Source organism: Polypterus senegalus, chromosome 16 (assembly GCF_016835505.1).
Source record: "Polypterus senegalus isolate Bchr_013 chromosome 16, ASM1683550v1, whole genome shotgun sequence".
NCBI classification, from domain to species: Eukaryota; Metazoa; Chordata; class Cladistia; order Polypteriformes; family Polypteridae; genus Polypterus; species Polypterus senegalus.
Genome location: NC_053169.1, coordinates 29,380,557 through 29,405,355, shown reverse-complemented (window position 1 = coordinate 29,405,355; position 24,799 = coordinate 29,380,557). Strand labels below are relative to the sequence as shown.

The following is a 24,799-nucleotide window of genomic DNA, read 5'->3' as shown; positions in this document are numbered from 1 at the left end:
CAATGGTCTTTATGTCCATGCTGTCAAACTCACTGAAAGCTCCAGGAAAACTAGTGTTTTCCATGAATGCAGCCTGCTTTACCATTATTTTCGTAATTACCTCATGCTTTATAAGGGCATTCCAAGTATGGTGCAAAATATGAGAAATGGTAAGTTGTGACATACCCAAGTCATTGGTATTGCAAAGCTGTTTTTTTCTTGTCATTTTGGCTGGCAGCACAGGACTTCTTTAACCTTGATGAAGTACCCACATGACATAAGAGATGTTATAAATATTAGTCAGTCAGACAGTCATTGTCCAACCCGCTATATCCTAACACAGGGTATATTAGTCATCGCTGTCAAATAAATATTTATTTTACAAGCTTGTTGCTTTAGAATGTTTCCACAACATTCTGCCTTTCTCAGAATGTGAGAATCATCTTCTCTTAGCTCCTACAAGTTAGGACAGCTTCACCAAAGTTCTGGTGAAGTCGGGAGTAGTTTCCTAAATTAGAAAAATTGATATAATGCTATTACTTCTACACCTAAGGAAAGGACCAAATTTGTTCCACACAGATTTTTGAGCTGGTTAGGATAATTTTCCTTCTCTGAAAAGTCTGATAAATAGAGGCACTGGTTGCAGTCTATGCAGGGTTTACATGTTGTCTTTACGTTTACACTGATTTTTAACTGTGTCCCTGTATTTTCTCCAATATTTTGAAGACTTGCAGGTTAAGGGGACAATAAACTGGTCTTCAATCAGTAACTATGGACAGGTCTATTTCAATGGGCTTTGCGATGGACTAGCATTCTCTTCATAGCCTAAATTTTGAATAAATGGGTTCATAAAATTATTCAAACTAGTGAAGAATTAATTATTCCATTTAACAGTTTCAATCTGATCTTATAAAGAAAAATATTTGAGGCAGAGGTTTGTAAACACACACACACGTCAAAATTCTGTATTCCCTTCTAAACACTCATCTTGCAACATCTTGAATTTCTAAAAATAAATTAGGAGTAGGCATGGATGTAGCCAGTGTCTTCCTATTGCTGGTAATATTTCATATAGAGATTCTACTGTACAGCTTAATTGAAAAAGACTAGAAATTTCAGTAGACTATGACAGAATCTGTCACAAGGATAAGAAAGTCTGGCATCACCTCCTACTTTTGCCTCCACGAAAGCATTATGAAAAAAGAAAAAAAAAATGGGGTAAATGGAAAGTTGCTATATTATTGTATTTTTTCCTTCTAACATTTGTCTCTTCAGCTTCAAAAATACTGATGCAATCTAGTTCTTCAGTGGTGGCTCAGAAAGGATTTTAATCTCAAGTTATTATTGTTGAACAGTAACTTCTGGAAAAATCAGCGCACATCATAAACACGAAACTGAAGCCTCATGGGAGTCCCTTATGGAATTGAAGACAGGTCTCATGACCATCGAATGAGAAGGAAAGATAATGTCTTCAATTCAAAAAGCATATATTTTATATTTTTGGGCATATGACGATAACCGACATGTACTGTAGAGTATGTAACAAAAGTTATGCAATTCTCCCCCCTATCATTTGACACTGTACAGCATTGCTCACTATTGGCTTCTATGATATTATACATTTTTAACATATATTAAATGTATTCTTTGTCACAACTGCAAAGTACATAGGGTACAATAAAGATATAGTTATTGGGTGGAGTATTCCATTAAGAGTAAATGTTTCATTTTAATTAAATTATTTAATGCAGTGGATCTCAAGCTCAGTCCTGGGAACCCCATTTGGCTACACATTTTTTACTTTCTTGTATACAAAGTATAGAGAAAGCATAGGAATATTATTAATTAGTTATGATAAGAAACAGATATGATATTTGAGAAATATCACGCAACTGGAAGCAAATCAGATGACCTTTTCCTCCATCTCCATATACGAGAAAGTCGATGGGTGCAAACTCCCGATTTTTTTTTCCAACTAAATTCGTTCAAATAAAACTCCTAGCTTAATTAAGCAATCAGCTATTTCCCAGATTCTCAGGGTCCAATATTAAAATAACAAAACTAAATTTAATCATTTTTTAAAATGTACCCAGCACTTGTGATCGATGTACATTGCAAACAAAACCCTGTATCGTTTGGATAAAAACCAAGCCCTCAACAATCATTCATCTACTTCAGGGGTGCCCAATGTGTCAATCACAATCGACTGGTAGATCGCAAAAGTAGTGCAGGTAGATTGCATTGCATTCCAAACAAAAAGTTTTACTCCCTATGGCATTTGCCACTTAATTCACATACAGGGTGGCCAATCTGAGACCTCTCCTCTTCTAACACACTGGTCATCCCGCACGCAAGATCAAACTCACGAGCTACTGCAAAATTCCGACTATGATCTAGTTAGCTTTCCAATTTATATCGGCTAAAGAAGGGCTTTAAAAAAAAAAAAAAAATGTTTGGGGAGCGTATGGGCTGGATTTAGAATTGGAAGAGGATTTTTTTCCTCACAATGTCACAATCGAAGTGCATTTGTCTGATCTGTCAATCTATCATTGATATTCCAAAGAAGGAAAATGTGGAAAGGCACTTTCGAACTGTTCATAAAAACTACGAAACTGACTTCCTTCCAAAAAGCGAACTTAGAAAGAGAAAGGACAGGGAACTATAAATCGCAGTTAATCAGACAGCCATCATTTTTCACTTGGCTGAATTTAAAAGCTCCTTGACTGCATTATTCGGCTCTGCTTATTTATGTGAGTCAGCCTTTTCCCACATGACGATTATTAAATCCAAATACTGTAGTGACCATAAATGTATTGAATTGTCATTGTGCCATAAAGGTTATTCAGTTATGCAAGGTACAACAACATATCATCAACAACAGATCATTTCGACCTGGTCATTTTAAAAGTAGCTCGCAAGTCGAAAAAGTGTGGGCACCCCGATCTACTTAATCCTATATGGAGTGGGTACAAATGCTAAACAGGGAGCAAAATTACCACAACACTCAATGTCATAACCAGTTTTGAATCATCATCTTCTCTACCATACACTTCTGTGGCCTGAGTAATTTATAATAAATAAAAAAAACCCTAGGCAAACAAAAGAATTTTATCTAAGCCACTGACACACAGCTCGCTGTGGTGAAAAGCAAGATTCTGCCAACAATAGCTAAATTGACAATCATGGTTTGCATGCAGCAAAAGATGTACAGCAGCACCATGTACATGAGCCAACTACTACCACAAATATACACACGCTCATTATTTTCTACCTACAACATATTTTATATATAACTTGTATCAAGGGTGACCCATACAATGATTATATACATTTTTTTTAAACTGCAAAATATACTGTATTTTATATTTTATTATTAATCTTGAAAACCAAAAAATCCACAAAATTCTGTGGGTTGATGAAAGTTTAACATCTGCTTCCCAGACTTGCCAAAATATAGGGTGGTCCAGATCCAATTATGCATCTTTTAATGTAATGCAGGAAAATACAAGACAAAAGAATTGCTCGAAATATCTTGTAATAACCAAAAATGGACTTGCATTGAATTAATTCACTGATTTTCCATGTAAGGTCCCACTTGCCCTCCATTCAGTTGGATACAGGCTCGGAGTAATAAACTTAATAAGTTATAGCGTAATGAAAATTGCATAATTAGATCTGGACCACCCTGTATACAGAATGACTGCACTGGGACTTAAGAGTTTCTAGCATTATCTAAAATACTCATTTGTTAAACACTTTTATATATTAAAGAGTTTAAAAGTAATAACACTGCTGAAACAGCCAAAACAAAAAAAATATACTGTAAATGCAGTACACATATAAAGTTAGCAGCAGAGGGCAGCAAATAGACACGCTGAGCCACACTGGTCTAAACTACAACGTTTGCTGATACAGAAAAAGACAAAGAATGGTTTGGTTTTACATGGATTAGAGTTACAATGACTTTATGAACATCACTACCAGCATGTCTGTCATCCATTTGTATATCTATCCACTGGTCATTCCTTTTATTCCAAATAAACTGAAAAGTACTAAAAAGAACACAACACTTCAGGGGAGAAACTAAAATTTTATAAATATAGAAAAACTATTGCTGTGTTAACATAAAGACACTTAATGCATTATAAATGCTATTGAAAGAAACCAATGAGAGCCACCTTGCCTCTAGAATTTGTAGCTAGCATCTGACAAATGAGCAGAGGCTATTCAGTCCATCGAGCCCATTTGTGTAGCCAAGATGTCCCAATATCTAATTCAGATTTTTCTTAAAGGTTGTCAAGGTTTCTGCTTCAACTACGTATCGTGGAAATTTCTTTGAGTCCCACAACTCTTTGTGTAAAGAAGTGCTTCCAGGCTTCAGTTTTAAATGCACTGCCCCTTAATTTTCACCAATGTCCTTTAGTATGCAAATCACCCTTAAGCTGAAAGAATTCTGCTAGGTCTACTTTATCAATGTCTTTGAGGATTTTAAATACCTGGATTAGGTCCTTACAGTCTCCTCTGCTTGAGACTAAATGATTAATTCTCCGAGTCTGTCACATGAAGACATGGCCTTAAGTTCTGGAATTCATTTGGTTTCTCTCTTCTGCACAGCTTCGAGTGCTGCTATGTCTTTCTTGTAATGTGGTGACCAGAACTGCACACAATACTACAAGTGCAGTTTTACTAGTGCATTATATAGTTTGAGCATACTGTACCTTGATTTAAATTCAACAGTTTTTATGACATAACCTAACATTTTATTTGCCTCTTCAATTGTTTCTGTGCACTGTGTAGTCAATGAAAATGTTGAGTCAACATAAACCCCTAAATCCTTTTCTGGTGTTGCTTCCTGTACAACAGTGTGACCCATCTTGTATTCATAATTGATGTTCCCTTTGCCCATGTGTATCACTTTGCACGTTTCTACATTAAACTGCATTTTCCAAGTGTTTGTCCAGTTCTGAAGGTTGTCCTGATCTTTTTGAATTTTTTGCTACCTCCTCGTTGTCTGCCATCCCTCCAATTTTAGTGTCACCTGCAAATTTCACAAGTTTATTAACTATGGCAGAATCAATGTCATTAATATAAAAATTAATGTTCCAAGGACAGACCCCGAAGGGACTCTACTGATGACGTCACTCCACATGGAACATTCTCCTCTTATCTGTACTCGGTTTCCTGCTGGTTCACCAGCTAGTGATCCAGTTTTGCAGGTTACCTCTGACACCTACAGATTCAAGTTTTAGAATTAATCGTTGGTGTGGAAATGCATGAAAGGCTTTTTGAAAGTCAAGGTAAAAATTATGTCGTATGCTTTCTTTTGGTCAACTATTCTGGTTGTTTCTCAAAAATAAATAAATAAATAATCTAATAGATTGGTATGGCAGAATTTCCCATCAAAAAGCCCACCTGGCTGGTATTTAGAATGTTATTTTTATTTAGACAATTTTCAAATTTATTTCTTATTTTAGCTTCCATACATTTGAATGGCAGATAAGCAAGACTAATTAGTCTGTAATTACTAGAATTAATTTTGTCTCTCTTCTTGAAGATTGGTGTCACATTTTAATCCTTCCAGTCCTTAGGTACTGCTCTGTTCTGAAGTGACCGCTAAAATATGGTTAGTAAGGGTTCACTGGATAGATCGCATGTTTCATGTCTTTCAATACAATTGGTACAAACTCATCAGGTCCAGGGGTTTTATTAATTAGTCGGCAATATATTGAGGGCTTCAAGCATATCTGACACTTCTAGTTTAAAATCTAGGAACTCAATAGCTTGTTTTTACTTCTGCATGAGGCTTGTTTCTGTTTCTTCCTTTATAAAATGTTTGCTCTACCTGACCCTAGGCGATTTCACATTTTATTCCTACACTTGCGGGTTCCCTTTTCTCTTGCTTATGGCTTTTTAATGAAATACTTGGATTAACCGAATCAAAATCATAAGCATGAAAAAAGATAAAAGAGTCAACATTTTAAGACAATAAATTAAAGGAAACACTTATTTATATTCTAGAACATTGTTAATTTAGGGGTTTCTCGTTTAACTATGTCTGTAAATGCATCATTAATTAGCCTCCTTAGCATTGTTTACACATGAAAAAAATCAAAAAACTTAATTTTCATTAACAAGAAAAAATGTTTTATTATGTGTAACAGAAAAACGTAAATATGAAAATGTCAACATGAATACAGGAGGAAAGTTACGCCTAGTGTCCAGTGCTGTACTGATGCAGATGTAGTACACGTCTTTAAAGTGATACGTTTCGAAACGTTCAACAATGCACAGCATGACGATTCAATCGGTGTTTCTTTAAGCAGTTATATCCTTTCTATTGCCTGCACATGAGAGGATTCATGATAGTGTTGTATCCAGTAGATGGAAACACAATACTAACCCGAGAGTGATTTGGGCTTAACAATGTATAAAGCGGATCATTACGTGTCACTTCAAGTCTGACTCTGGTTTACAATTCCAAGCAAGCCTGTGTTATGTGCAGGATTAAATTTAAGGATGTTATTGAGTCATCCAGAAACAAGAGTGTTAACATTAATATTTTGTTTGATCACCATGAATTATTCTTTTTTTTTTTTCTATAGAGAGAAAATGGTTTGAAAATTGTTGGTTAACCCCAAGGCTTTTTTCATTAAGCCGACTCCACTGAAAAGGCTAAACTGTTGGACGGCCATGTGTCTGGGTTTGGCTCAAGTTACTGGTGAAAAATATAAGAAGTCTCTTATTAAGATCAAATAACATTCCATACAAGCAAATCAAGTTTGACTAAACTAGGTTTGAAGCAAATCAACCCCCACCCATGAGAAAGAGAGCTGTGCCAGCAGAGTAAAACTTTAAACTAGTAAAAATAAGTAAACAGATAAATTAATAAATAATAAATATAGAATAAAAAAAGGGGAGAGAATTTGTTTCCTCAATTTAAATGCTTATTCTAAAATGTTATTGATTAGATCCTGCCAGGTTTTGAAAAAGTTTTGAACAGATCCTCTCAGTGAGAATCAGATTTTTTCTAATTTCAAAGAGTATATACCATCAGTTACCCACTAACTTAAGAGGCGAGTTTGGATTCTTCCATTTGAGCAACATAAGTCTACGTGCCAATAGTGTAGTAAAGGCAATCACAGTTTGTTTGTCCTTCTCCACTTTAAGCCCACCTGTGAGCCCACCAAACACAGATGCTAATGGGTTAGGAGGGACTGTGACACCAAGGCTGTCTGATAGACATTTAAAGATTTTGGTCCAAAATGATGTTAATTTGGTGCAGGCCCAGAACATGTGGCCCTGTGAGGCCGGGACTTAATTGCAGCGTTCACAGGTTGGATCTTACCCTGGAAACATTTTGGACAATTTTAAAAGAGACAGATGTGCTCGATATACAATAAGTGAATTAAGTTGAATAATTGTATGCTTTGCGCATATGGAGCTCGAGTGAATTCTGTGCATTGCTACCTTCCATTCCTTTTCTGAGATATTAAGTTAGAGATCCTTTTCCCAATGTACTCTGGGATCTTTGAAAGGGAGGGAATTTAAAATGTTTATTACAAAAAGGTGCTGTCTGTCCTCAAAATTGATCAATAATTTTTTTCCAGCATAGTGGTAGGTGGGAGGTGAGGAAAACTGAGCAGTTTTTGTTTAAAGTGTCCTTCTAAATGAAATAGATGTTGTGGTAATGAAAACAATAGCACAAATGTGATAATGAAATAGAACAGGAAGAGTTTGCAGTGGAAAAATAGGCAAAGGAAAAGAATTTGGTAGATAAATACCAAGTACTTAGTAGTTAAGCACAAAAACTAAAAGTTTAAATCTACATTTTTCTATAAAAGTTATTGGCGGGGTGTGTGTTTTATCATCATATCATAATGTACTTTTTCGCTACCCGTTGTAATTGTTCCAATTTTTATTACACTAATAAAAATTTGATTAAAACAAAGTTATTTCTGCTTACCACTGAAATAAGTCTTAAGAAAACAGAACATTCTAAAATATACTAGTGTGTCCATAAAATACCTAAAAAAATGTTAGTAAAGCCTATTTAAATATTTCACTGCTTTAACAATGGTATACATTTACTGTGATTTAAACTACAAATATAAAGCTCAACAAGGCACACAACCTAAAAAAGGTAGTGTTTTACTTAAAAATCTTTTAGCTAAATATAAATCCACAACGTCAAAGCAGTGTTAGTGCATGAAGAAAGGGTTAAGAAAACATGGTGAAAAGATTTCCATGAGAGAAAATAAAATTTGAGAATCAGTCTATTTAAAACACATCCACACCATATCTTTCTTTCCAGAACACACGTGACTGAATTTTAGGGTCACTGTAGACTGCACCTGTACCTTTCTAATTACTACACAAAAATATGCTTAACACTCAAATAAAAATGGCAAGGCAAGCACAGGAAGCAAAAATAAATTGAAGTGAAAAACCAAAAATCCGCTGAGTGCAACAACAGCAGAATTATCACAAACTCCCACCAACTCAGAATTCTTCAATAGCCTTCTGTCAAAGAGCAGGAAACCTCATCATTCTTTTTTAATTGTGTAATGCATGGTACGGCATGAAGGCGTCCAAAGAGAAGCACATCACTCTTTTGCAACATTTTTAGAATTCTATCAGTCAGAGGTCTATAAATCACTTTGGTGAAACTAAAGATTATAGTCTGAAGGTGTTGAAAAACATGAAATTAAACATGGATATTTATAGTCCCTTATAGAAACAGTACCAAGCATTGGGCTCTTACCTGAAACTCAACCATTTCTTCCTTCTGAAGTTTTTTGAAACCCAAGACAACAGCTTGATGCTCTAAAGAAAAGAAGAAAAAAAAAAGTTACCTTTAAAATCAGAACCATTTGTTTCCACACCGGCTTTAGACTTACTAAGTTCTACTACAAATAAATAGCATATTAGCAAAATTCAAGGCTGTCTTGACATTTCACTTAACTCTTCAATAAAAATCGTTCTGGTCCCCCACACAAAATATCCTATCTAGACTTTATGATGAAGGACTTTGTGCAAAATGAAAACTAATTTTCGCATGCCTTACTTTTGGAAGGCAGAATAACAAGCATTAACCACTGTGTAGCTCCAGATTTCCCCTTTACTTTCTGAACAGCTTAGTGTGTTGTAGATTTAAATTTTACAGATGCTTCCCATTCAGTCCAATGGAGTTCAAGAGGATCTGCCAGGACAAATGGGATAAACTGACCAAATTCATGCATACAAAACTTGTTGAGACTTACCCAAGTCGTCTCTTGGCTATAATTACTGCAAAAGGGGATACTACAAAGTACTAAATTAAGGGTCTGAATATTGAGATAAGACATTTGTGATTTTTAGTAAATTGGCAAACCTTTCTGAAAATATGAATTCACTTCATCATTACAGATTAGAGTGTAAATTGAAGGGCAAACATTGTAGATTCCGCCATTTAAAATGAAATCTACAACATAATGATGCACGCATCAATGGGTCTGAATATTTTCTGAATCCACTGTATAAGATTTTGGTTTGAGAGCTGGGATTGGCTCCAGCAGATCCCCCTGTGACCCTGTAGTTAGGATATAGCGGGTTGGGTAATGGATGGATGTGTACCCTTCACCTTCAATATAGAAAACGTTTTCAACAACAATACACAGTACATCACGGTGTTAGCTGAAAAACTAAACAGTCATAATCTTATTCATCTGAATCATCTACCAGTGATAAGAATTCAATATTAAACTACTGTATGTATGACATTTTAACACAAAAGTAAGAATATTAAATTAATGGATCAACACCATAGGTATCAACATCCAGTTAAAATTTGCAGATACCTAGACGGGGCAGTCTGCTTTCCAATGTGAATCGTAGGAAATATGAGAACATGAGGGCAACCATTAAGAAGGATATTAGGGAGGATAAAAGACAGTTGGAGAGGAATATAGCGGATAAGGTGAAAGACGACACAAAAGGGATTCTTTTAGTATTTTAGTAGTAAAAAAACAAAAAACAGTCAAAGAGCAGATCAGGTGCACCAGAAATAGTAAAGGGGAATGTAAAAATACAGACAGTGAAATAGTGGATACTCTAAACATACATTTTTCTGAGGTCTTCACAAGTGAGCAAGTGGATAACCTCCCAGTGGTAAATGGGACTACTAAGGAGGTACTGAGTAAGTTTGAAATTGTAGAAGGAGAAGTACTGCTCAGATTAAATAGGCTGAAATCAAACAAGTCTCCAGGAACAGATCATATTTACCCTCGAGTCTTTCAGGAGACTAGCGAGTGCATATATAAACCCTTGATATAGTTTTAGGAAGTCAATACATACAGGGGAAATTCTGAAGGACTGGAAAATGGCAAATATTATCCCGTTATATAAAAAGGGTGACTGGGCAGATCTAAGCAACTACAGGCCAGTAAGCTTAACATGAATCACAGGAAAATTAATGGAAGAAATTATTAAGAATAAGATTGAGCAGTAGATGGCAAGGACAGGAGGTTTTCTGAACTGTCAGCATGGGTTCAGAAGAGGGAGGTCATGTTTTACTAATATGCTGGAATTCTATAAGGAAGTAACAAATGGGTATGATCAAAGTGGAGCAAAATAATATTTGTCTGGATTTTTAGAAAGCATTTGATAAGGTGCCACATAAGAGGTTGGGCATCAAACTAAAAAGTGGGAGTTCAGAGTGTTTGTAGGTGGGTGCAGAATTGATTCAGACACAGGAAGCAGAGGGTGATGGTGCGAGGAATCTTATCAGAATTGGCGAATATTAAGAGTGGTGTCCCTCAGGGGTCAGTGCTAGGGCTGCTGCTATATAAATAAATAATTTAGGCAGGAATATACTTGTAAGTAACAAGCTGGTTAAGTTTGCAGATGATACCAAGATAGGTGGATTGGCAGATAATCTGGAATCTGTTAAATCATTACAGAGGGACTTGGACAGCATACAGACCTGGGCAGATTTGTGGCAGATGAAGTTTAATGTTAGTAAATCTAAAGTATTACATGTAGGAAATAAAAATAGGAGTTTGAATACACAACGTTAGGTCTGAAAATCAAGAGTACACCTTATGAGAAGGATTTAGGAGGTTTAGTGGACTCTACGCTATCAACTTCCAGACAGTGTTCAGTAGCCATTAAGATGGCAAACAGAATGACAGGATATATGGCATGATGTGCAGAGGAGGAGGTTATGCTCAAGCTTTATAATATACTGGTGAGGCCTCATCTAGTGTACTGTATGCAATTTGGTTCTCCAGGCTACAAAAATGACACAGCAGCACTAGAAAAGGTCCCAGAGAAGAGCGACTAGGCTGATTCCAGGGCTACTGGGGATGAATTATGAAGAAAGATTAAAAGAGCTGAGCCTTTACAGTTTAAGCAAAAGAATATTAAGAGGAGACATGATTGAAGTGTTTAAAATTATGAAGGGAATAAGTACAGTGGATTGAGACATTTTAAAATGAGCTCATCAAGAAAAAGGGTACACAGAAACATAAGGGTAAATTTCACACATTGAGAAGGTTATCTTCATACAGAAGAACGATAAACACTTGGAATAAGCTACCAGGTAGCATGGTAGACAGCAAGACTTTAGAGACTTTCAAAACTAGACTTGATGTTCTTTTAGAAGAATTAAGTTGATAGGACTGCCAAACTTTGTTGTACTGAATGGCCTGTTCTCGTCTAGATTGTTCTAATGTTCTAAAATGCAATGACATCCCTCATCCTACTGCAGTAATAAATATTGTCAATATAAACTGGGAAATAACTAGATGTGTATTTAAAATTAATGTCAGGCCTAAATGTCAATGAATGACTGACTGACTTGACTGAACACTTATATCTTGAAAAGTTCTGCTTAAAGCTTACAAGATATGAGATATTTGGCAGTTGTCAGAAGGACTAAATACTGTATGCATATGACATGTTTAATACAAGATTGCTTGCTTGTTACTATCATAAATCTACAATAAACAAAATACCTCAAAACAAATGGCATCATATAGTGTGCCTTATCCACAGACAGGCCAATTAAGTGTTGTCTATGGAGGCAAAACAGGGATGCATTATTGGATTTAAAAATAATCTCCACTTTAAATAGTTATTTCCAATTCTAAACTTATTTTTCAGATTCATTTTTATAAAAAGACCCTTTCTCTTTCCTCAACCTGATAAGTTAAAACACACAAAATTTCTACACAAACCAAAGAGCAAATTCAGTCCTGTGATTGGTCAGCTAAAAGGCATGCTGTCCCAAAGAACTAGCGTATGCATGTCTTTAATATGTCAGGTCACGTACTGCACATCACTTCAGAATGTGTTCAAGATTCTTTTTCTAATTTCTGCCTTGAAATGACTTCTTTTTTTCCCTCTAATAGGCAGGGGTATTCTCAGCTGTCACTAAATTCTGTATTGAACTAATGGGACACAAATGGTTTGATGTGCCTAGCAAGATCAACAAATTAGTGCACACATTAAAAACGCCAAGAAGTTTATATTAGGTTAACAGTAAAAGGTTTTGGAGTTTCGGGGCACCAAATTCAAAATAATTAAGTTTAAACCCGCGTCAAACTCAGGGTTATGTATAACGATTCAGTTTAAAGTTTTTTTGTTTTTTTTTATTAATTTTATTGCAATCCATACAAAGCAATCAAGTTTTTACAAAAAGAAAAATTGAGTTAAGAACAGATCGATCCCCACCCCTGAGAGAGAGAGCAAGCCAAACGACGTAAAATTTAAGGCTTGTAAACATAACTTAATTAATAAATTCTCTGTGCTTTATGAACTTATTTTAAAATATTACTGATTAGATCCTGCCATGTTTTGAAAAAAGTCTGTACGGATCCTCTGAGTATTTGATTTTTTCCAGTTTTAAATATAACACATCGGTTTCCCACTGACTTACAAGGGTAGAGTTTGGGTTCCTCCAGTTTATCAGAATAAGTCTGCGTGCCAAAAGTGTAGTGGATGCAATCACAATTTGTTTGTCTTTCTCCACTTTAAGCCCCTCTGGAAGAACCTCAAACACAGCTGTTAATGGGTTAGGAGGGATTGTGAGTCCAAGGCTATCCGAAAGGTAATTACAAATTTTTGTCCAGAATAATGTTAATTTGGTGCAGGCCCAGAACATGTGACCCAGTGAGGCTGGGACTTGATTGCAACGTTCGCAGGTTGGATCACGCCCTGGAAACATTTTGGAGAGTTTTAGTCGAGACAGATGTGCTCGATATATAATTTTAAGTTGTATAATTGTATGCTTTGCGCATATGGAGCTCGAGTGAATTCTCTGCATTGCTACTTTCCACTCCTTTTCTGATATATTAATCGAGAGATCTTTTTCCCAGTGTTGTTCTCTTGGATCTTTGAAAGGGAGGGATTGTAAAATGATTTTATATATTGTAGAGATGGAGTCTAAGTCCTTGAGATTGAGCAATATTTTTTCCAGCATGGATGAGGGTGCAAGATGAGGAAAATCTGGAAGGTTCTGTTTAACAAAGTTCCTGATTTGAAGATAGTGAAAAACATGTAGCTGGAATGTTAAATTTGGAATGTAATTGTTCATAGGATGCAAAGACGTTGTCTATATAAAGATCTCTAAGCAAGTTAATTCCAAATTTTTTCCAGCAGTTTAAAGTTTTAAATCCAAATAACTCTCAGGACAGAATTCTGATGCAAATGTGAATTTGTCATCAGATCTTCACACACATAGTAACCAGATGCCTATAGCATTGCATAACCATACTACCACTATATGCCATAGTGAATTTGGTCAACTGAAGAGTCACTGTGGTGCAAGTAGATACACTGCAAAGAGGCAAAAATGATTAAGATCAAGTAGAAAGACAAGAAACATTAACTCCCTAAGCACTGTTCACAACGCAGAAACTATAGTTTGTATCGGGGAGGTGTGGAAGTCACCAAGCCTTGCCCTGTGGAAGCCTACAACACCACAAGGGGCATGCGCTTCTACTGTCCCGATTGAAACATCAGACCGTGTGTTGGCTAATGTTTGAAAACACATCACACACAAGGATGTTTACTAAATCAGTACAGTAGTCGAAACGAGACAGAACTCTTATACTTTATGTTGAAATATTTATATATTTCTATTACAAATAACTTTTTTCTTGTTAAAAAAAAATAATCAACATTTTCAGCCATTTTCCAGAGGTAAACATAATACTAAGTGATATCTCTATTCCCAGTTTGATGTATGTACCTATTAAATAAGACTTCAGTTTCTGGAGTATTTTCGAAAAATCTATATATTGGGTCAGGAAACCAATAACTATAAATGTCAACAAACTAACTTACAACTTGTATATTACCGTGAGAAAAGGAAATACCTTGTGAGTTCACCCTTAAGTCTGAATTTAAGAGAAATACACACACTGGATGGAAATTTGAGCAAGATACATTTACAAGCAGAGCTGTCCATTCTGTAGGCACCCACATAGCTATGCTAATGCTACAGTTAGGCTAAGGGAACAGCATGAATGTCAGGCTTGATATACATTACTAGTTGACGTCAATAGTCCCAGCACTACAAAGTGCTAATCATGAAAACAGACATCCATCTCAAGGATCTGATGGGTAAATAGAAGTGACTTAATATCATTTACATGCGTCAGTATTTTTCACTGCTGCAAACTTGAGCTAGGGTATATTTTAAAATTAGGCTGCCAAATGAACTGTGCGGTCATTATTTATTGATTGAAATGATCAATTTACAGGTCTGTATATTGCCATGCCATCTGACATACTGAACCAATGTATATGAAGTGATATTACCCAGGTTCACGTGGGGTAAAGGGAAAGGATGAGAACCAGTGTTCATAAATTGAAACAAAATATCCTGAGCACAGCCTGCTGCTTGGCTGAGTAGTAAAAACAAAGACAAAAAAAATTCAAAAAATGGCTTAAGCACTCACCTTCCTCATCCTCTACTGAGGGATTAATGCACAAGGTAAAAAGAAAAAAAAAAAAAGTTACAAAGCAACATCTGATACTCTAAGAGGTAAAATTGGCAAGTTTGCTATAACAGAATGAATAATAAATACCATCTGTACACTTGATCGCATCACATTTTATTTGCTAATGTAAGGAGATTCACTTGATTTAGTTAACAGTACACATAGAATAATGTCATCATATTGACTAACTTTAAGCTTAATTTAACACATGGAAGTAAACAATTTAACTCTTTAGGTTACAAAAAAAAAAAAAAAAAAAGTATATAGTTTATTCCAAGTGACAAAAATATGTCTTTCAAAATTAAAAATTTTGATTTTTACAAATACAAAAGGCAAATCATTAAGTGTCTTGGCTGCATAAAACTATAGAAGATTATTTCATAAACTTTTAGAAAACGATATAAATCCATAATTATGCAACATGTGCAGAGATTGAAGAGCAGAGTTTGGAAGCATCATATATATGTGTGTTCACACTTCTATCTATCTATCTCTCTATCTATCTCTATCTATATATATCTATATCTATATCTCTCTATATATATATCTATATCTCTATCTATCTATCTATCTATCTCTATCTATATATATATATATATATATATATATATATCTCTATACACACACACTCTAACACACACTATAGTAACGGCAGTGATGCTGTTCACTGCGTTTTATGCGAGTAGGTTTAAAGTCACTACAGCAAAACTCCAGCAGCTTATATATTTTACAAGAGTCTAATATTGTGTTTTTAAAATTCATTTCATATAGTGAAAGTTTCTTCTTCAATGAAATAACTTGCACTAACAGTAAGTTTATAAGGGTGTTTCAAGGAGTAAAAAAGATCTCTCTATTTTCCATACCTGCTTCAGTGTATTTAAGTCCTGGCCTTTCTTCAGCTTCTGATTTTGGAGGCCACATTGTATGAATCTTCCCTGGAATGCGACCCTCCGAATGGTCAAAAGAGTGCTTCGGTTGACTAACTGCCGCCCAGGTGTAAAGCTGGTCTTGCTACAGAAACAAAAGCAGATGGCAAATGAAATTTTATAAATGTGGATTAGAGTTGCAATCCATTACAATAAGAGCAGACATAACACAAAAACCTACTGTAACAGCATAAAAATCAAAAATTGTGTTTTAATTTTGTTTAAAAAGACAGTGAGGGCCTTGCTGCAAAATATTAAGAACAAAATGCATTATGACTATCCTGCTGAAGTGATCAAGTTATTACACATAACATAAAAAAATATATAATTTCAAAAAAATTTAACTCACAATTAAAATATCATACACTAGTGACACAGTATCCATACAAAATGCAACTGATTCACATGGTAAATTTCAGAATTCAATTGTTTGTTATAAAAAATAAAACAAATTTCAAAGACAGACACTATCATCATTCTATAGTCCAAATCAAAGTAACCCAACTATATTGTCAAAGGGGGGGCCTATTTATTCCAATAGTATTGGAAGCACTGGATATCACATTATTTAAATTATCAAAGGAAAAAAATATCCTTAAAAAAAAATAAAAATACAACATAGGCTTACAATTACAGCATGTATGGAAAAGTAGTACAAAACAAAAATAGCTAAACGAATTGCCTATTACCATGACCAGGCAAACGAATCAAAGGTTCTAGTGACACTGTTGCAGTATTGTCCAGTAAACATTAGAAAAAGCCATTGGTATTTCAATAAGACTACATTATCAATTGCAGAATATAATCTGTATAAAATTTATCATTCTTCAAAAAAAACTTTTCTCTCCCAGACTCTGCTTAATGTAGTTTGTTAAAACAAGGGGGTGACTGGGGGCTGAATTGTAGCTCAGCAACTTTGAGTGAAATGTACACTGACAGAGACACGAGAGTCACACCGAGTTAATCCACTCTGTTCTGTAGTCTCCAGTTGACACGCATGTCTTTTTGATGTGGGAGGAAGCTCCACAAAAGAAAATACCCGGTCAGATTCAAATCCAGCTTTGTAGAGCTATAAGGTGGCAGCATTAACCACAGTGCCACCATTGCTCCAGAACTACACCACCATACACACACTTAAAAATAGATGTTATTTTAATACACCTCTTTGAACAATGCACATTTAACCAAGAAAAACTCACACACCCCACTAGGACTTCACAACTAGTTTTAAGAAATCAAAAATAAAGGGGAATCTCCTCCCTGTTGACTAATTATAATCACAGTTGTTCAAAATATGATTCCAATGTTTGACACAACAGTTTAAAAAAAATAAAGGTGCAGAAAAAAAAAAAATAAATAAATAAATAAAGTGCATATGCTTAGCTACGTTTCCATGCAACATTTCTGGTTTCACTGCAAGGATCATTAAGTAAATGTAATTCATTAGCCAAAGGCAGCCCATAGATCTCGATTTAACAGGATTAGTTGCTGTAAAAAACACACACACACCATTCAAGGTAGATATGCAAAGGGCTGCAAAATGTTGTAGCTTTACTGCATAGCTGACTTAATGCTAGTAATGATCATTGAGCTATGTTAGGATTCTCTGTAGAACAGTATTGACTACACATAACTTCTTAAAAGAAGGTCTAAATGAAAACACAAAACAGGAAACACGTGTGCTTCTTCAAACAGGGGGTCCCTGGGAGCCGGAGACCATCCTTGCAGCATCAGGTTCAAGGCAGTAACCTGCCCTAGACGGATGGTCAGTCCTTCATTAAAGGGGACTTCAGGCTGAATATCTGGGCTTAAACGAAAGCCAGTGGCTACACAAAGACAAACTACAAAGTTAAAATACTTCTGTACTTTCTCTACAGATCAAACTGATCTTTCTGTAAATAGCAAGAATCCTTTAGTCTTTAAAGTTAACACTTACTGTAAGTTAATCATAAATCTACTATTACCAGCAATGCAATTACTCCTTTTTTCTGTAAAAGCAAATGATCTTCTTAAATTAGAGCAATTGTGGTAATATAATAAGAACAGTATTGCCCACTCCACAAAAAGTGAAAACGCTGAGCCTGGTTGGATTTTAGAATTACTTGAAGTTTGAGAATGTTAAAAGAATACTCCAACCAAAAATAATACTTTGCATTACTTTACCCCATGTTGTTTGTAGTGATGAAGGAGGGAAAAAAAAATTTATCTCATGTTTTTAATGGAGAACAGAAATCAAGTTCCTGACACTTTAGGGATGTCTTCTGAACACAGAGCAAATAATATCAAGATGTCCATGAAAAACAAAAAACACAAGTCTATTTCCTTGTGTCACGTAATGCATAGACGGCACAGTGGCCTAGCATTAAGTAGACCCGGTTCGCTTCCCGGGCCCTCCCTGTGTGGAGTTTGCACGTCCTCCCACAGTCCAAAGACATGCAGGTTAGGTGCATTGGCGATCCTAAATTGTCCCTAGTGTGTGCTAGGATGTGGGTGGGGGTGTGTGTGTGTGTGTGTGTGTGTGTGTGCCCTGCCTGGGTTCCTGCCTTGTACCCTGTGTTGGCTGGGATTGGCTCCAGCAGACTGTATACACCCAACCGTGACCCTGTGTTAGGATACAGCAGGTTGGACAATGACTGAGTGACTGACAGACTGACGCAATGCATACATGAATAATGCAGTCATAGGCTCACAACATACCAATTGTCTGTTTCTGCAAAAAAATATTGTCAAATAAGACACTTCAGGAAAATCCTCTTGTGCATGGCTGAGGAGAGTAGTACTGTAAGTTGCAGTGAGCTTTTGAATTAAAGTTCTACCTTCTCCATTATTCACTTAATGTTAAAGCTGATTTACTGCTCTCATGCAAAAATTAACAGTATACTGTCTTAAGAAAATTCAAAACTAAAGCTGTAAAAATGGTATTTCACCTGTATTTAGTAACTAGAAGGGGTACTTTTTTGGTGCACTTAATACTATACAATACTTGCAGTTATTGCTAAATATGAAATGCCAGTTTATTTGATTAATGGCCAGCAACATTTTCTTTGTACTTGAGGATTTCTTGCAGTTCAAGTGAAGCAATTTAAAGAGGGAAGTACCCATTTTGTTCTGAACACGCTTTTAAAGCGCAGCATCAACCCAGAAGAGGGAATGAACTGGATGATGAATAAAACATTTTTAATGACAGGGCAAGACAGCATCTTCGTGTATGGAGTACAGTGAAATTCGTACATGCATGTGTGACTAACATGCAACATACCACCACTGACTGTAACCATGATGATGATAAAAAAATTAAAAAAAAGTGAATAACTGCAGGTGCTGTAATGTTTTTAAAATATCGAAGAGCTACAATTTCTGCTGTAGATCCAGTTTCCAATTCATTGGATTTACTCATACAGGTCAGTAAAATGTTATTGTTTCAATAAACCCAATAATGATATTTGAAATGTATATCAATAGGTGCCTAAACCTCTGAGCTGGGGTTAGCAAAAAATGTTACGATCACGAAGGACATCTATGATGATAAACATTTCTGCTCCAATACCCCAAAGGCAGGGAACTGGCCAAAATAGGCAAACCCAGAAAATGGCCGTTGAACAAGCAGAGAATGTTTCCAGTAAATACCTCTTGCATGTACAGTATACCGGTAACAGGTCTAAGAAGAGATTCTGAGCCATGGAATGTTCTCAGGCAGTACTACAAGTCTTTAATGAACAAAGAATGCTCCTTACTCATTGCACATTACCATGTCCACTATCCTAAACCAAAAATGCTAAGAAGTCCATTCAGAAAGGATGGGTTTTGATCAATAATTATTTTCTTATGTCACCATTCTCAATATAAAATCTCAAGATGCTCCAACTTTGATATTGAAGGGCTGGGTGGATGTAGATTTTCATTATAACTCTTTTCTTAAGCAGTGACCAGTTTTTGCTGCTAATTAACTTTTCACCATAATTATAACTGACTTGCTAGTTAAGACTCAGACTACTTAATTGTTTTCCTCAATTAGCAGACCAAACAATAATCAGATAAACACAAGCCAACACGTGACCAACTAACCTGTGTTCATGACATAATATTTGAAAATAATATTATGTTTCAAGAAAGGCATCAGTAATATTCATCTGCTCAGGCCACCAGAACATTTTGAAGGCGCCATTAAAAAAAGAAAAATGTCTGCTGTGGCAGAGTGAGAGCACCAGCAAGCCATGGAATTAAATAACAGGTTTAATTAACAGAAAATGGCTTCTAATCAAGAAACTGGTTGGAATGAATTTGATTGAAGTCCGAGACCCCGACTTAGCTATTCACTTCACATCTCATTCTTGTTTGTTCACCATTTAAGAAAAAAAGATGCAATTTAGAGGACTGAGTGTTAAAACACAAGGCAATACAAAATGAAGGGAAAGCAGCCACTCATTAAGAAAGAGGCAGGAAGGAAACCCTGCTGTCACTGCAGCCTTTTCAGGATAGGAGTTGGATCACATTGCTTTACATATTTAAATAACTCATTAGTCTTACAAGTTACATATATGGCTTTCCAGCTTTACTGCCATGGTTCAGACATTCAAGGAAATTTCTGAGTGGCATTATGTAAAACAGGTGCAATACTTTTTCTTTTACTTAGATTCAGGAATTACTAATAACTTAAAAAAAAAAAACTATAAAACAACATAAGCAAATAAATATACAGTATTGTTTACTTTTTAAAAGATTGCATCCTATGGTAAATGAAGTGTCAATTGTTATGGTACTGGGCATCTAACAGAAAACAGCAGTTTTAGAGTTACTGGTTTGAAACCCAGGCCAATGAATGCATGTGGAGTCTACATGTTCTCCAATCACCACTCCGGCTTTTTCTCTTGTGACTCCAGCATATCAAAAAGGAAGATGAATTACATTAACTGGCAACTCTAAACTGTGCCTCCATAAGTGAGTGGGTCAGGCGGTGGACTGATGCACTCTCCATGGCTGGTTCCTCCATTGTATCCAATTATGCTTGGATAAGCTACAATCCCAGTGATCCTTTAAATGAATTAAAACAGACTCAAGAACAATAAATGAATGGATAGAGCACTAAAATAAATCAAGCAGTTATATCTAACTGTTCTGTTGTACAAGCGCAAATGATAATAGCTACTGTATGTTCTCATGGAGACTGTAAACATCTCATTCAAGATACAGGAAAAAAAATAAAAATCAGAAACTTTTGCGTTGCTCATCTCCAAGAGACACACTAACCTGTATGGATTCAAACTTTAGGGATGTCTTCTGAACTTTCCGTTTAAGCTTCAGCAAGACTAAATCAGAGCACGTCTCCTTCATTTTGCAGAACCTCTCTCCGTCATTCACATCACGCCTGATCACCAACAACCCCTGGAAAATATTAGGCATCCTGCCCCAAGTACTATGCATCGTCTCCAAAGAATATGGCTCAGACTGATAAAAGTTTTTAGTCCTTAGGTTCTTGACAAGCTCCATTACTGCAACAGATGATCAGCAGTCAACCTTCTGCATTTTAATCAGTTTGCTCAGGTAGGCGGAAATGAGCGGCAGAGACAAATGGGAATGATATAGCAAATGTACATGAAGTCACCCAGCTCCACAAAAATCCCAGCTAATTTGCGTTTCCTTGGTTTTACATCTACGTTATCAGAATTACCATACAAATGTTTTGCTCCTTGCTACTCCAGTCCACACACAAATTTAATCTGCTTACAGAGCCAAAAGCTTCAAGGGGGAAAAAAAAAAAAGTCATCCGCTTGCTCTGGAAGGACGAGCACTCCTTTTATTCTTCACTTTCAATAGATGCAGGAATACTTTTATTAAAACAGTCTCACACATACAGTTCCATGAAGTAGAAAACTGCATTAAATATACACAACCACAATTATATCTTTCTTTCTGGGAACTGGTAATAAAATGTAAAACTTTGCAGTCCCGATAGCCTTATCGTCCATAACCATTTACCAAATGAATTGTGCAGTCATGCAGCTTATGACCTCCTCTCTGACTAGACATTCCTGAATGGTTTTATCACTGCTTAAGGTGACCTGCCGGAAGAAAGATCACATTCTCTTTCTCTGCCCTGCCTTCACTCAGACAGAAAGCCGAGGCTACTGAATAATTTAGATGGCAGCCTATACTGTATTATGGTTGCTCTTTCTTCATGTGTTAAGCATTGCTCAGCTACTGACATTTGATGTACTTCAAATACTTGTAAATATAGGAAACTGGTGGGGTTTTTCTCCCTCCTCTAATCAGATACATACAAAAGGTCAGTATAAACATTATTATTTGACTGACTGATCAGAGATGTATTGGAAAAATGTTCTTTGGAATACTAGTAATACATTTTAAGAATTTTATACTACAGTACTAATTGCAAGAAATATTTCATACCCAGAATAGGCCAGAGCAGAAGTTCTCAAAGTCGATCCTAAGGACCCACTGTGGCTTTAGGTTTTTGCTTCAACCAGATTCATAATCAGTGACAACAACTGATAACACTGATCTCAATTAATTACTTGGTATTTTTTCCTCTTCTCTATTTCTATATTAAAAAAAGGACAGCAGCATGATCTTTACATTTATAAATAAAAAAAAAATTAAAAAATTAGAAATCTTTCTGCTTTTGCTATAGATTTAAATGCTTAACTCTCTTTTGTTGCTTTCGTTATATTTTACCCTCTCTCTGTGCAGTTTGCTCCCTTTATTGTATCTTATTAATGACAATTGAAAATGAGCAGAGCAGACACCCAGGCAAACGACACTGAATCGTCAAGGGCTGCAACTACTTTAGTGTCAGACCCACTAATTCGAAAACAATGAATTAAACAATTAGAACACCCAGGAAAAACAGAATGAACATCAAAATTAAAAGTATTGTTAAAAAGAAAAAAAAAAGACATTATTCCCATAACACGGTTTAGTACTTTTTAATATATATATTTTTTTTTTTAACCAAACCTAGTTTTCTAATTTCTGTGTTGTTCCCAAAACACAGAATCTGGGCAATAACAGTTCACTTAATTCGTCCAGGATTCCAATTAAAAACAGAAGCTGGTTGGAACAAAAGCCTGTAGCCACAGGGGGTCCCAGAACCGACTTTGAGAACCCCTGGGCTAGAGCACAAAGAAATGAAGAAAAAAAAAAAAAAAAGCACATTATTACTACTGTATATTAAAAGCTACGGAAAAGGAACCCATAGTCAGTGTAACGCAGATTTGAGGAACCTGTGCACCATCTGACTCAATTAGAAGCCACTGACACAACTACTACTATAAAGCGCTTACCACACACAAAGGGTCAACCAAATCCCGAATCAAATAACACTGGGAAATTTTAATGGGTAGGGCCACAAGTTTTGAAGTGTCACTCACATAATAATGAAGCAATAGAAATGAAGTAAATACAGTGCACACCTTGAAAGATATGTAAACAATCCAATTACATTAGGTGCTGGAAATGGTCACCTAAGTCTTGCAAACACAGATTAACACGGCACTCCCTATTGGCAAAAGTATCCACAAGCATTGTTGGGATGATGGAAGCAATTTCCTGTTCAATGTTTCACTGTAATTGTTCCAGTGTAAGAGGCTTGCTCTTGTATACTTTTTAATTTTGTGCCATGCTGCAAGCATGCTGGAAATAACCTTTGCTGATCTCACCGTTATCCAGTTCATTCACAAATATTGTACATTTACTGTATCTGGGAATACTGTGATCTTTATTTCATTTGGATCGCTTCATTATTAAGACAGTAATACATCATAACTGGAGGCCTGCCCATTAGAATTACCCCATAATCTCTACACTGTGTGCACAATTATTAGGCAAGTTGTATTTTTGAGGATTAATTTTAATATGGAACAAACACAGTGCTATCAGTCAATCCAAAATGTTAATAAACCTGAAACCTGAATGTTTCACAACGGAAATGTGAGTGTGAACATCATCAGGGGAATACATATGTGCGCACAATTATTAGGCAACTATTAGTGTGCAGATTTATTATGCAACTAAAGGAAAAATGAACATTTTCCCATCTCACTTGTTTATTTTCATCTGTTATAGTGAGAATAATAAACAAACACCTCAAAATTTACAAATAAACATCTCTGACATTTAAAAAAAAATCAATCAATCAATGACCAATATAGCCACCCTTCTTTCCAATAACAGTCATAAGCCTTTCCATTCATGGAGTCTGTCAGTTTCTTGATCTGTTGACGATCAGCTTTTTGTGGCGCAGTGACTACAGCCTCCCAGACACTCTTCAGAGAGGTGTATTGTTTTTCTCCCCCGTAAATCTAGCATTTAAGAAGTGCCCACAAGTTCTCGATAGGGTTTAGGTCAGATGAGGAAGGGGGGCCATGTCATTATTCCTTCATCTTTAAGGCCTTTACTGGCTGGCCACGCAGTGGAGAACTTCGATGCAAGTGATGGAGCATTGGCCTGCATAAAAATCATGGCCTTTTTCCTGTATCACTGTTTGAAGAAAGTGTCTTCGAAAAACTGGCAGTAGGTTTGGGAGTTGATTTTGAGTTCATCTTCAATGCAAAAAGGTCCAACTAGCTCATCTTTAAAAATACCAGCTCATACCAGTACCCCACCTCCACGTTGGAGTGGAGCTCTGTGCCCATTACTGATCCACAGGTCCATCCATCTGGTCCATCAAGAGTCACTCTCATCTCATCTCTCAAATCTGTCTTCAGATATTTCTTGGCCCAGTTTTGACGTTTCAACTTATGTTTCTTGTTCAGTGGTTGTTGGGTTTCAGCCCTCCTTACCTTGGCCATGTCTTTGAGCACTGAACACCTTGTACTTCTGGGCACTCCAGGTAGGTTGCAGCTCTGGAATATGAAAGTACTGGAGGATAATGGGTTCCTGGTAGCTTCACGT

General features: G+C 36.0%; 1 protein-coding gene across 3 annotated transcripts in view; it reads right to left on the bottom strand.

Annotated features, from left to right (window-relative positions):
* The window catches only part of fmn2b (formin 2b), a 287,893-nt gene that overhangs the window by 217,868 nt on the left and 45,226 nt on the right, over window positions 1-24,799 (bottom strand). The window contains exons 4-6 of one of the 3 annotated variants that reach the window (XM_039737958.1): window positions 15,827-15,974; window positions 14,922-14,936; window positions 8,741-8,802 (exon numbers count right to left, since the gene is read on the bottom strand). In XM_039737958.1, coding sequence (XP_039593892.1) covers window positions 8,741-8,802; window positions 14,922-14,936; window positions 15,827-15,974 — 225 coding nt within the window. The remainder of the gene's footprint in view (window positions 1-8,740; window positions 8,803-14,921; window positions 14,937-15,826; window positions 15,975-24,799) is intronic. The other 2 variants (XM_039737959.1, XM_039737960.1) reach the window with 2 other exon arrangements.